The sequence below is a fragment of the Mobula birostris genome, chromosome 22 (assembly GCF_030028105.1).
Source record: "Mobula birostris isolate sMobBir1 chromosome 22, sMobBir1.hap1, whole genome shotgun sequence".
NCBI lineage: Eukaryota > Metazoa > Chordata > Chondrichthyes > Myliobatiformes > Myliobatidae > Mobula > Mobula birostris.
Genome location: NC_092391.1, coordinates 7,401,915 through 7,414,314, shown reverse-complemented (window position 1 = coordinate 7,414,314; position 12,400 = coordinate 7,401,915). Strand labels below are relative to the sequence as shown.

Below are 12,400 nucleotides of genomic sequence, written 5' to 3'. Positions count from 1 at the left end.
GGACTTCTGTAGTCAAAGTCAAGTGTACGGTCATGTACACAGGTTCATCTGTGCACAGCTGCAATGATAAACCTACTTGCAGGGACAGAGCATCACATTATTAGCATTCACAAGAAAAAGTAAAACAAACAATTTTACAACAAAGAACACAATCAGAATTTTTTAAAAAGTTAATTTTAGTGCAAAGTGATCACAGTATTGCTAAACTATCATGATTGGGGATGTGCCACTTGGATCAAGAACTAAACAACTGAAGGAAAGTAATTGTAGGATTTCAAACTTCTGTACCTCCAGCACAAAGCCAATAGTAAAAGGATGGCATGGCCTGGGTGGTGGGGATCTTTGACGATGATTTGAAGCAGAAAGCACTAACTTGGTCGACTTTTAATTCAACTAGTTCAAGACAACATTGTGAGCTGAAGGGCATACTCCTGTGCTATACTTGTCCGTGTTCTGAACTCAGCGGCCACTTTATTAGGTACACCATACATCTGCTCATTAATGCAAATATCTAATCAGCCAGTCATGTGGCACCAACTCAATACATTAAAGCATGCAGACATGGTCAAGAGGTTCAGTTGTCCTTCAAACCAGACATCAGAATGGGAAAGAAATGTGATCTAAGTGACTTTGACTGTGAAATCATTATTGGTGCCAGACAGGGTGGTTTGAGTATCTCAGAAACTGCTGTCCTCCTGGGACTTTCACACACAGCACCATGTCTAGAGTTTACAGAGAATGGTGTGAGAAACAAAAAAAAAATACAGTGAGAGACAGTTCTGTAGGTGAAAGCACTTTGTTAATGAGAGAGGTCAGAGGAGAATGGCCAGACTGGTTCAAGCTGACAGAAAGGTGACAGTAACTCAGATAACCATGCGTTACAACAGTGGTGTGCAGAAGAGCATCTCCAACCACGCAACACATCGAACCATGAAGTGGATGGGCTAAAGCAGCAGAAGACCACAAACATACACTCAGTGGCCATTTTATTAGTTACAAGAGGTATCTAATAAAGTAGCCAGTGAGTGTATGCATAGGGCTTAAGTTAAGACAATAAGCTCATACAGCATCTGAAGATGAGCACAGTACACAGTTGCCTCCCAGAAATCACAAACCGATCAAACCTGAAGGTAGCAGGGCCTGGTGATCTTGAGCACTGACCTTGATAGGGTTATTCTTTCATAATGCACACGTGTGCAGTTCATATATACAGGAAAGCCCATCTATATGCAACCAAGATGAGGCTACTTTACTGACACAAATCAGCGTAGCATTGTTGAAAGTGACTGTGCCTTGGTCAACTACAGGGTTGATCTACAACTTCTTGCTGGGTGGTCATCTGACTAAAGCCCTGTGCTGAATTTAATAGAACCCCAAAGGCCACTGTCCCTAAAATATCCAAAAGCGTGTCCATCTTACACAAGTACAGTGTCATAGTGATGTTCAGCTGATCCATCTTAGCCAAGTACAGTGTCACAGTGTTGTTCAGCTGGTCCATCTTGGCTTCATTCAACTGGTTTCTTGGTTCCCAATGCTTGGATATCAAACCCCTTGTTCACCTTTTCAAAGGTCTTGAGGCACCATGGTAGTGCAGTGTCAACACAACGCTAACACCGCTCGGATCGTCAGCGTTTGGAGTTCAGTTCAGGCATCCTCTGTAAGGAGCTTATACACCTTCCACGTAAATGCGTAGGTTTCCTCCGGGTGCTCCAGTTTTCTTCCACAGTCCAAAGGCGTACCAGTTAATAGGCTGGTTGGTCATTGTAAGTTGTCCTGTGATTAGACTAGGGTTAAATTGGGGGATTGTTGGGTGGCATGCTCCATGATGGACAAATGGGCAGGTAAATAAATAAGGCTCTGCTCAAAACCAAACTACAGGTGGCAACCACTCTCACCAGTGACCTCTAACTTACTGCTGTGGAGAAATCTTCACTGTTGCGTTCATTTCCTGCACTATCCACCTTAATGGATTTCTCACTTCTTCAGACACCAATTAATACTTAGCCCAAATGAAATGTCTTGACCCAAAACATCAACTGTCCATTCCTCTCTACAGATGCTGCCTGACCCACTGAGTTCCTCGGCCTCTCGTGTGTTACTTCAGATTCCAGCATCTGCAATCTTTTATGTCATCAATTCATACTTACTATTTGGTTTGATCAACATAACGGGAAAATTACACACAGACAAACTTGAAATGCAATAACTTTGGCAAACATATGAAAAGCTAAAAACGCAAGAGATTTCTGTCGATGCTGGAAACCCAGAGTAATACCCACAGAATGCTGCAGAAACTTACAGCCAGCCAGGCAGCATCTATGGGAGGGGAGAAAGAGTTGACGTTTTGGGCCAAGATCCTTTGACAACTGTAGATGTGAGAATCTACACCTCTTGCTAAATCACATCGTTATTTGATTCCAGATTGCCATTTTACATTTCATTGGGAAATCTGTTCCACATGAGGTGGCAAACAAAACTGAAACTAGCTGGAAGACATAGATTCCTACTCAAAACAAATATTTGGCTTTTAAAACAACAGCGATCAGAAACTCCAGCCCCGTACAGCCCCTCTGGTTTATGACAAAAACATCGCCCATCCATTTTCTGTCTACCAGACTTGGTTAATTATTTCTTTCGTATTATCTGTTCTTTCAAAAAAAAACTTCTGTCATTTTGTAACTAGGATTTCTTATCTCTCATGAGGTCACCTGACCAGAGGAGCCAATCAAATTTCTACACCGGACCCTCATTTCGTTATTAGCCCCATCATGAGTTGGCTGGTGCAGTTTACTGTCGTACTGACACACACATTCTGATCAGAGTTCAGTAGCAAGTATATCATTTTAGTTTTCTAACTCTCTTGATTTTTTTTAAATTTGAAGATCTTTTAACTAGGCTAGAGGTGAAACTGTTTGGAGCGGATTCTCTTAAAGCAGTAATGTCTGATAGTCCTTCGGTGATTGAAACTTGCAAATCCATCAAACAAACCCTTCCAGACACACGTAAGTATTTTCAAACATATTTGACTATTCACGTGCAAAATTTAATTATTAGAGAGAATGGATTAAATAGAGGACTGTACCATGTATAATGTGGTTATAACTTTATATCAATTCATGGAAGAGGATCTTTGAATTGAAGATTGTTTTAGATTTAAGCTCATGAAAACTTATGACACATATAACTGAGATTTGTAATGTTTGGTAGCAAATGCATAGAGATTGCTCACTTCATTACAACATTTTATACTGCAAGAATATATCAGAACTACTCATAAGCATAACTTATTGACATCCCTTCAATGTTACTTGGAAAAATGCAAATCGTCTAATTACGAAAGAACCTGCTGTTTTCCAAATGTGAACCTTAAAAGAGGAAAATATAAAGTCAGTGGTAGAATGATCAAAAGAATCGACAAGTTTCTGGGGGAATGCATCACGTTATCTTAGAAAGCTTGGTTTTAGATTGGTGGCATGCAAAATTATTGCAGCTTAGTCTGATTTACAGCATTCACATTGCTCATGAAGAATTGTGGTCTATTTCAGTTTGATTTTTGCTTGTATATAAAAACTGCTGCAAAATATCTATTAGCAATTCTAATCCATTCTAAATGTTATGCTGCATCCAATGGTGTCTACATAAAAATATAGTTATGATTAATGCATAGAAATTCAGAGGATGTTTTAGTAGTGAGAAGAACTTGGGTGTTTTTTTTAAAAGCTGCAACTTTTTAGAATGTTTCAACCACTTTTGTATTTGTAAAATGGTAGAAGTTTGCTACTTGCTGGTTCTGATAACAAGGAAGCTACACTGTGATAGCAGAGGCAAAATGAATCAACAAGAAAACACACTATATTCTGAAAAAATTAACAGTGTACATTTGTTAGGGAACTACTTGTTCAGCACCCAGAAATAACATACTTTAAACAATGTTGTTATAAAATGGCAAATACATTGTTTAATAAATATCGTTACAAATGTACTCCTTCAAAGGAATTCTTCAAAATATTTAGGAAAATTATAAATAAGTTTCAGGTACTTCTACTGGAGTTAAACAAATAAATCTAAAGAGAACAGCGTACAGGAGATCACCATTTTAAAATAACGTTCTAACAAATGCAATGTTTAGAAGCCAATTGCTATATTATAGTATTGTCAATTATTTCATACAGAGCCCCTCCCAGGATTGTAGAAAAGAACTTGTGTTTTTGGAATCTTTCGGTTTGCATTTAAAAGACTGCTACAACTTTGATACATTGTTAGATTTTCTTAACTACTACATAAACACAAATTCACTATTCAGTACAATTTGCTCCATGTTTTCCAGATCCTGTTATTGCGTAGCAATGTTTCTTAAAGTAGAACTGATTATTAATGTTTTGTGAAGACTTAAAGTCAGACTATTTATGTTTGGTAAAGAGAGATTTTTTTTAAATCACGGTAACACAGATCTACAGAAAGACTAAGAGAAATATGCCATTCTGATTGCAACTTTAGATATAATCAAAATGGCATTTTCTGTTAGGCTTTCAGTGGAAGGTGATTTTTTTGTTATCTTCCACAAAATAAGCAAAATATGGATATATTGGTGTTTTTTGTGTTTGCTCGGCATAGCTACATACATGGCATATTACACTGTGTTGTAGCTGGAAAAAATAATTGTTTTCAGATCAAAATGCATTTCATTATTCTCTGCTCCAATATATCCATATTTTACTTAATTTTTTGTAAGATGACAAATAAGGAGTAACTGATGGAGTAAATCTTAATATTTTTATTCAAATATATCTTTCTTCAACATTTAATTTTTACATTTATTATAACATACATTCATATTTAGCTAAGTTTAATGCTATATTCAAATGACTGCCCAGCAAATTCAAAATGTTACTCTTGTCCAGTAAAAATATTAACTGTAGTCAATTGTCTGTGTGATTTTTCCTTAAAATACCAGTCTATGTATCTGATTTAGAATCACTGGTTTATAAAAATTCCTAATATATTTTGACAAATAAACAGAATTAATCTGGAAAGGTAACTTTTGAAGGTTTTAAAGCAGAGGAATGCAACTTAAGTATAATTTATGATTGAATCACCACAGGGCCACACTGAAATGAAAACAGCGCATTTAATATATAATGATACAAGTGACAGTTGATCAACACCTCAATGAGATAACAGATTTTAGTGTCCAAGCCACAAGTTCATGACTGTTCCTTATCTTGTTGATAAAGTAATGTCAGTTTCCATCGTTAAAGGAATTTTTGTTCTAAAGGAGAAATGTGTATTTATAATTTGACATCGGTAGTTAACTTTTATGAGATTAGCAAACTGAAAGCATTTAAGTAAGTTTTCTTTTTAAATAAATGCATGTTTTGACTTAACAATGAGATTTTCTCATTCAGGTCAATGTACACAATTGTTACTACAAGTATGATTTGCTTTTTTTTAAAAGTATTATCGCATGAAAAGCTTTTGCACTTAAACTGAAATATGGCCCATTTTAGTTAGAATAATAACTTGCATATAAAACAGAGTTTGGAAGGTGAATGTTCGTTGCTTACATATATCGCCATTCACAATATAACAATGTCTTTTAAAGCCACTCTTTTGGCAATATATACACAAAGACTTAACTGAAGTTATTAGCAAACATGCTGGCTCATCTTTATTTGTTATAAACGATATGATTAGATTTGTTTTATGGATAATTAAACACATTAAGGAATATGTAATTTTCTTTACACACTGCATACAAATATCTCATCATGTCCAGATTATTTAAAACTGGCTGAAATTTACCTTGTTGAAGATTATAGCTCATTTTATCCTTTCTTGGGCTTTCAAATCAGCTGCAATAAATATAAACAGTTAAGATTTTAGTAAAAATAAGATCCTAGAAATGGTAATGACAGCCATGGTGGTAGAAACATCCATGATATTGTGCTGGGGAGGTAACGCCTGCCTGTAGATCTTCCGCACAAAAAAAAGATAGACGGGAGGCCAGTGATACAGAACCAGGAATGAAACAAATAATTCAGGAACAAAGCCAAAAGATATGGCACAACAAAAGCTCAGCAGATTACCGAGTCAGCAAAATCAAAAAATGTAAATGCCTGATTGAAAGCAATTCAACGACAAGAACAAGAGAAAGACAAAATTAAAAGGACACGGTAAAAAGCAAAGAAAGGGAATTAATGAGAAATAGGTTTTTTAAAAAAAGAAAAATACATGGAAAAAGAGGAACAATAGAATGAAATTGACAAACAGAAATGCATAGAAATTGAAAGCTTATAAAAGAATTGCATTAAAGCATTACTAAAAGGCAAGCAGAAATTAATTTGACATCCTAGATTTTAATTATAATATAGTCTGGCCTTATCTTAAGAATAATTTGCTTCATACCCCTCCCTTATTAATCCCTTTTACCTAATCTACAATTCTATTGACTTTTCAACTTAAACTGTGCATTTTTCATGAACAAACAAGTGAAACTCCTTTTGAAAGGAAATGCATTCTTGCTACCAGGATAAAAACTGAATGAAAGCATAAAATAAATAAAAATGTAATCTTTTAAAGAAAAAGAGATTAGAGTGTCATCTGACTGTACACTTCTTCTGCATTGGCTGCATATTCAGCATCAATTATTTTATTTATGAATTCCAAAACTCTATACCATATTTCCACTATTGAACATTGAAAGGCCTAGATAGAGTGGACCCAGAAAGGATATTTCCTGTAGCGGGGGAGTCTAGGACCAGAGGACATAGCCTTAGAATACAGGGACATCCCTTTAGAACAGAGATGAAGAATTTCTTTAGCCAGAGTGTGGTGAATCTGGGGAATTCATTGCCACACAAGGCTGGGGAGTCCAAGTTATTACTTAATGCTTTGGTTGATAGATTCCTTGGCTAGTCAGGGCATCAAAGGTTATGGGGAGAAGGCAGGAGAATGGGGTTGAAAGGGAGATTTAATCAGCCATGATCGAATGGTGAAGCAACTTGATGGGCCAAATGGCCTCGCTCTACTCCTATATCTTATGTTACAAAAGTCAGGGTTCCCAATCTTTTTATGCCATGGAGCTTTACTATTAACCGAGTGGTCTATAGACCCCAGATTGGGAACCCCTGCAATCAATTTCAAAAGAATAGGAGATTAAACATTTCACAAACAAATGAAGCAAACTATTCTTCAGACACTCAAGTTAAAAGAAGCAAAAGCTGAATCTCACTTATAAGTTCAAGCATTTGTTCACTTGGAAGCCATTCACATTAACTTTACTGATTGCTGATTAACCTCGAATTTAGTTCAAGGCAAAATTAGTTATTTTTAAATTCAAATAGAAAAATTAATTTGTAATTTTTAAAAAAATAATTCAGTAATTTATTACAATTAGCACAAAATTACATTTTATTAATTGAGTTCATATGAAGGAAATCTGCTGCTCTGAGACATCCTGGTCTTGTTCATTTAAAGATACAACACAGTAACATCTTTAGAATATGGGAGGAAACCAAGGCTCCAGGAGGAAACACATGCAGTTACAGGGAGAACGTACAGACTCCTCAGAAACAACAGCAGGAATTGAACCCTGGTTGCTGGGACTTTAAAACGTTATGCTTACCGTATGCAACAGTACACCAAAACACCCAAGGGTGTTACTTGGTTGTATCAAGGATCTCAGGGTAACTTGATGCTACCTTTGTGTGCCAATGAAGCAGGGGCATTATAGATCAGTAATGTCCACATCTCAATAATGAAATAAGGAAAACAAGTATTGATGCATTGCTGTTTACAAAGGAGTGAAGATGGGCTAAAAGGGCAGCCACCTGGAGGATGGGTGAGTAAACAACTTAGCCAAATGTGCGTTTGGTCCATATCTTTTTAAACCAGGGATTCCCAACCTTTTTTACGCCATGGAGCCCTATCGTTAACCAAGGGATCCATGGGAACCCCTGCTTTAAACCTTTTCTAAAAAGTTAGGCTCATTCTCAGAGGGAAGGGAGCCATTTGTCCCAGAAATTTTGGGAACAGCTTCTTTCCAACTGTGATAAGACTGCTGAACGGATCCTGACCCGGATCTGGGCTGTACCCTCCAAATATCCGGACCTGCATCTCAGTGTTTTTGCACTACCTTACTTTCCATTTTTATATTTTCTATTCATGATTTATAATTTAAATTTTTAATATTTACTATCGATTTGTAATCCAGGTAGCAGGAAGCACAGAATCAAATATCGCTATGATGATTGTACGTTCTAGTATCAATTGTTTGGCAACAATAAAGTATAAATTGTGGAGTATATTCAGATCTGAAATAATTAAGTTTGTAATCTTAATGCCCACCAACACTACTTTATCATTTCCTGTCAGTCACTTCATGTACATTTACTCCTGTGCCTATTGTCACTTTATGAACATACTATATGTATGAGAGAGAGAGAGAGAGAGAGAGAAAGAGAGAGAGAGAGAGCGCACTTATGACACATACTTATATTTATTGTGTTTTTTTTATTATTGTCTTCTTTATATTATTGTGTTTTCTTTTTCTGCTGCATCAGATCTGGAGTAACAATTATTTTGTTCTCCTTTACACTTGTGTACACATTAAACAATTTTGAATCTAAAGATAACAAGGGTTTTGGTGAGAGAGTAGGAAGTTTGACCTCACATGATGTTACTGAATGATGGGACAGGTGCAAAGGGCTGAATGGCCTATCTTGTATGGTATTACAGTCTATAGAGAAAAAAGAAGCCACACACACAAAAAACTAGAGGAACTCAGTAGATTAGGCACCATCTACGGAGGGAATAAACAGTCAATGTTTCTGGCCATTCCTGATGCAGGGTCTCGGCTTGAAATGTCCACTGTTTATTCATTTTCATAGATTCTGTTTGACCTGCTGAATTTCTCTAGGAGTTTTGTGTGTGTGTTATTCTGGATTTCCAACATCTGCCAATTCCCTTGTGTTTAGAGGGAAATAAAGAAACTAGGGCAATTTCTCTCCATTCAAAGCAGAAAAAAGCAGCGAGAAAAAGCAACAAGTGGAAGATGATTATAAATCTTGAGCGTAAGAGCAGCTCAGAAGAATATGGTTATCAAGGAAATACCTAAACATTACCACTTTGCCTGACATTTGCTTCATTACATGCAACCTCTAAACTATTATTATGAACTGTCCATACCGAACTATGATGCTTGTTAGATGCAGAAAGAACAGGAACACTGAAATCAGGATGTACAATTTATAAAAAGTATGAGTGGGTCAAGAGGTCACCGTTGTACAGCAGGGAAGTAGCCTCTGTGGCCCAAATGGTCCATCTAAGCCAATCCCATTTGCACAGGTTTGACCAATATCTCTCTAAGCCTGGAGTGCCCAACCTGAGACCCTTTGGACCCCTTGATCAACCGTAGAGATCCTTGGCATAAAGACAGTTGTGAACCCCTAATCCAAACCATGTATAGGAAAATAGTTTATGATGGGAAAATTCATAGATTTCTTACGTAATTTAATTTCTAACACAGACACTTACTGTAATTTGTAGTATCTTTATGCATGACACTGGACTGCTGCCACAGAACAACTAACTTCACAACATATGTCAAGTGATAATAAACTTAATTCTGACTAAAAATGACCAAGCAAACACATTTTGGAAATGTTGGTATAATATACAGTACTCCTGTGTACTGAGAGCACGAGTGTTTCTTACAGCAAGACAGAAGCTTTGTAAATCAAAATACAAACTGCTGGAGGAATTTAGTAGGTCAGGCAGAAGTCTTGATGCATGCATGGTCTCCACCTAAAACATCCACAAATCCTCTAGCCCCACGTACGCTGCCTGACCTGCTGGGTTCCTCCAAAATTTTGTTTTCATCCTTCATAATGCAGCACCTGACATCTCTTATATCTCCATTTTGTTAATAAACCATAACCTAAAGGGTGCAGATACATCTCTACCAAAGGAGGTGCAAGTTGCTCCTTCCCTCCACTAGCCTGTGGGTCACTCTTGAGCAAGGAGTAGCACCTGCTTAACCACAATTCCCCCCCCCCCCACTGTTCAGGGTCATGTGAAGCTAGGGAGCAGGTGGTGGATGGTCTTACGAGCAGCTGGTCCTGGTTATGTGACCACTGACCCCAGGCAGACAATTTCTGAAGTGGTATTGATAATGGCAGGGGTCACCCAGCTTGAAAAGACACCGCCCAGAAGAAAGCAACAGCAAACCAATTCTGTAGGAAAATTTGTCAGGAAAATAATGGTCATGAGACCATGATCACCTACATCTTACGGCATGGCACATAATGATAGTGATGATGATGATGAAGAATCTAAAAGGTCAATGATTAAAAGTCATGAAATGAACATTGATAAATTTGAGGAATTAGCATTTTCTTCTAAATGTCCTCATAAGGCTTCTCAGCTTAGGTTACAGTTAGAAAAACACATTTTGATAAATGTTATAGATGTAAGAAATGTAGCAGCCAATGAACTGCCTATTGCAATATAATGACCATATAATTTGCTTTTACAATAGTTGTGAGAGATGTATATTGGTCAGGATAACAGGGGTAACTCTACCTGGAATCATTTCTTCTGTTCAGTATTGTCGATTATTTAACAACCTTCAAGAGCAGAAGGGGGTGGGGGATTGGGGAGTGTTGTAGAACAGAAGGACCTTGGAGATCAGGAACAAACCTCCCTGACAATGAAGACAAGGCAGATAGAGTGGTGAAGAAGTCTTTAAGCATGCTGGTACTGAGTAGAGATGTTGGAACGTTATGCTGCTGTTGTACAAGGTGCTGCTGAGACCACACTGGGAATATTGTACTAGGGTTTGGTCACTCTGCTACAGGAAAGATGTTCAAAGTAACGTTATTATTAAAGTACATACATGTCATCATATAGAACCTGGAGATTGTTTATCTTGCAGGCATTCACAGTAAATCCATGATAGAATTAATGAAAGACTGCACCAACTTGGGCGGTCAACCATTGTGCATAAGACAACGAACTGTGCAAATAGAAAAAAAAAGAAATAACAAGAATAAATAAATAATATCGAGAACAAGTGCCCAAGAAAATGAGTCCATGCAACATGGGGCAAATGAAGTTAAGTGAAGTTATCGCCTTTGGTTGAAGGTTGAGGGGGAATAACTGTTCCTGAACCTGGTGGTGTGAGTCCTGAGGCTCCTGTACCTTTTTTTCTGATGGCAACAGTGAGAAGAGAGCATGACGTGTGTGTGTGTGTGTGTGTGTGTGTGTGTGTGTGTGGTCACTGATGATGGATGTTGCAACAATGCTTCCTGTAGATCTGTTCAATGGTAGGGAGGGTTTTATTGTAATCAACACACATCAAAGTTACTGGTGAACGCAGCAGGTCAGGCAGCATCTCTAGGAAGAGGTACAGTTGGTGTTTTGGGCCGAGACCCTTCGTCAGGGCCCTTCTTCTTGGCCAAAAATGTCAACTGTACCTCTTCCTAGAGATGCTGCCTGAACTGCTGCGTTCACCAGCAACTTTGATGTGTTGCTTGAAATTCCAGCATCTGCAGAATTCCTCATATTAGGGCTTTATTGTGATGGACTGGGCTGCATCCACTACTTATTGTTGGATTTTCCATTCAAGGGCATTGGTGTTTCCATACTAGGCTGTGATGTAGCCAGTCACTATAATATAAATTGGAAACAGCGCAGAAAAGATTCACAAGAATGTCACCAAGTCTCAAGGGCTAGAGTTACTGGCACAGGTTGGCCAAATTAGGACCTTTTTCCCTTGATGCAAAGGATTCTGGCAGATATAAAATCATGAGAGGCTTGGATCAAGGGAATGCACTGTCTTCTTCCTCAACGTTGGGGAATCAACTGGAGAACAGAGGCTTAAAATGAGGAGGAAGTTTTCATATAAACTTGAGTGGCAACTTTTTTTTAAAAGCAGAGTTCAGTAAGCTTATGGAAGGAGCTGCCACAGTAAGTGGTTGAGGCTTCAGTTATTACATTATTTTATTAGCGTTGGAAGCGTGGTGACGCTTGCGGGCGGCCCCCAGCCCACCCTCCGACTGTGCTGGTCGTCGACGCAAACGACGCATTTCACTGTATGTTGCGATGTACATGTGACAAACAAAGCGAATCCTAATTTTTAAAAGTCATTTGGGTAGGTACACGGATAGGAAAGGTTTATATGCGCCAAACGTGGGAATACAGTACTAGCTTGAATGGTCGGCATGGACGAGTAGGGCCGAAGGGCCGGTTTTGTCTTGCATGGGTCGCCGGACTCAGTCGTACAAGCGGCAATGCAGTACTGCACTGCATGCTCTACCTAGGTGTTGCTTTAGGTCAAACGCGACCACGGCATGGAGCCTGGAGACTGGGCATGGTTTCCCACAAAAACACAGCAGAAAAA

The 12,400-nt window shown here is 38.1% G+C and overlaps 1 protein-coding gene across 1 annotated transcript in view; it reads left to right on the top strand.

Annotated features, from left to right (window-relative positions):
* The first annotated feature begins 2,926 nt into the window (after positions 1 to 2,926).
* Positions 2,927 to 12,400, top strand: part of LOC140186499 (nuclear receptor subfamily 5 group A member 2-like) — a 109,374-nt gene continuing 99,900 nt past the window's right edge. The window contains exon 1 of the mRNA XM_072240853.1: positions 2,927 to 3,002. Coding sequence (XP_072096954.1) covers positions 2,939 to 3,002 — 64 coding nt within the window. The 5' untranslated portion in view covers positions 2,927 to 2,938. The remainder of the gene's footprint in view (positions 3,003 to 12,400) is intronic.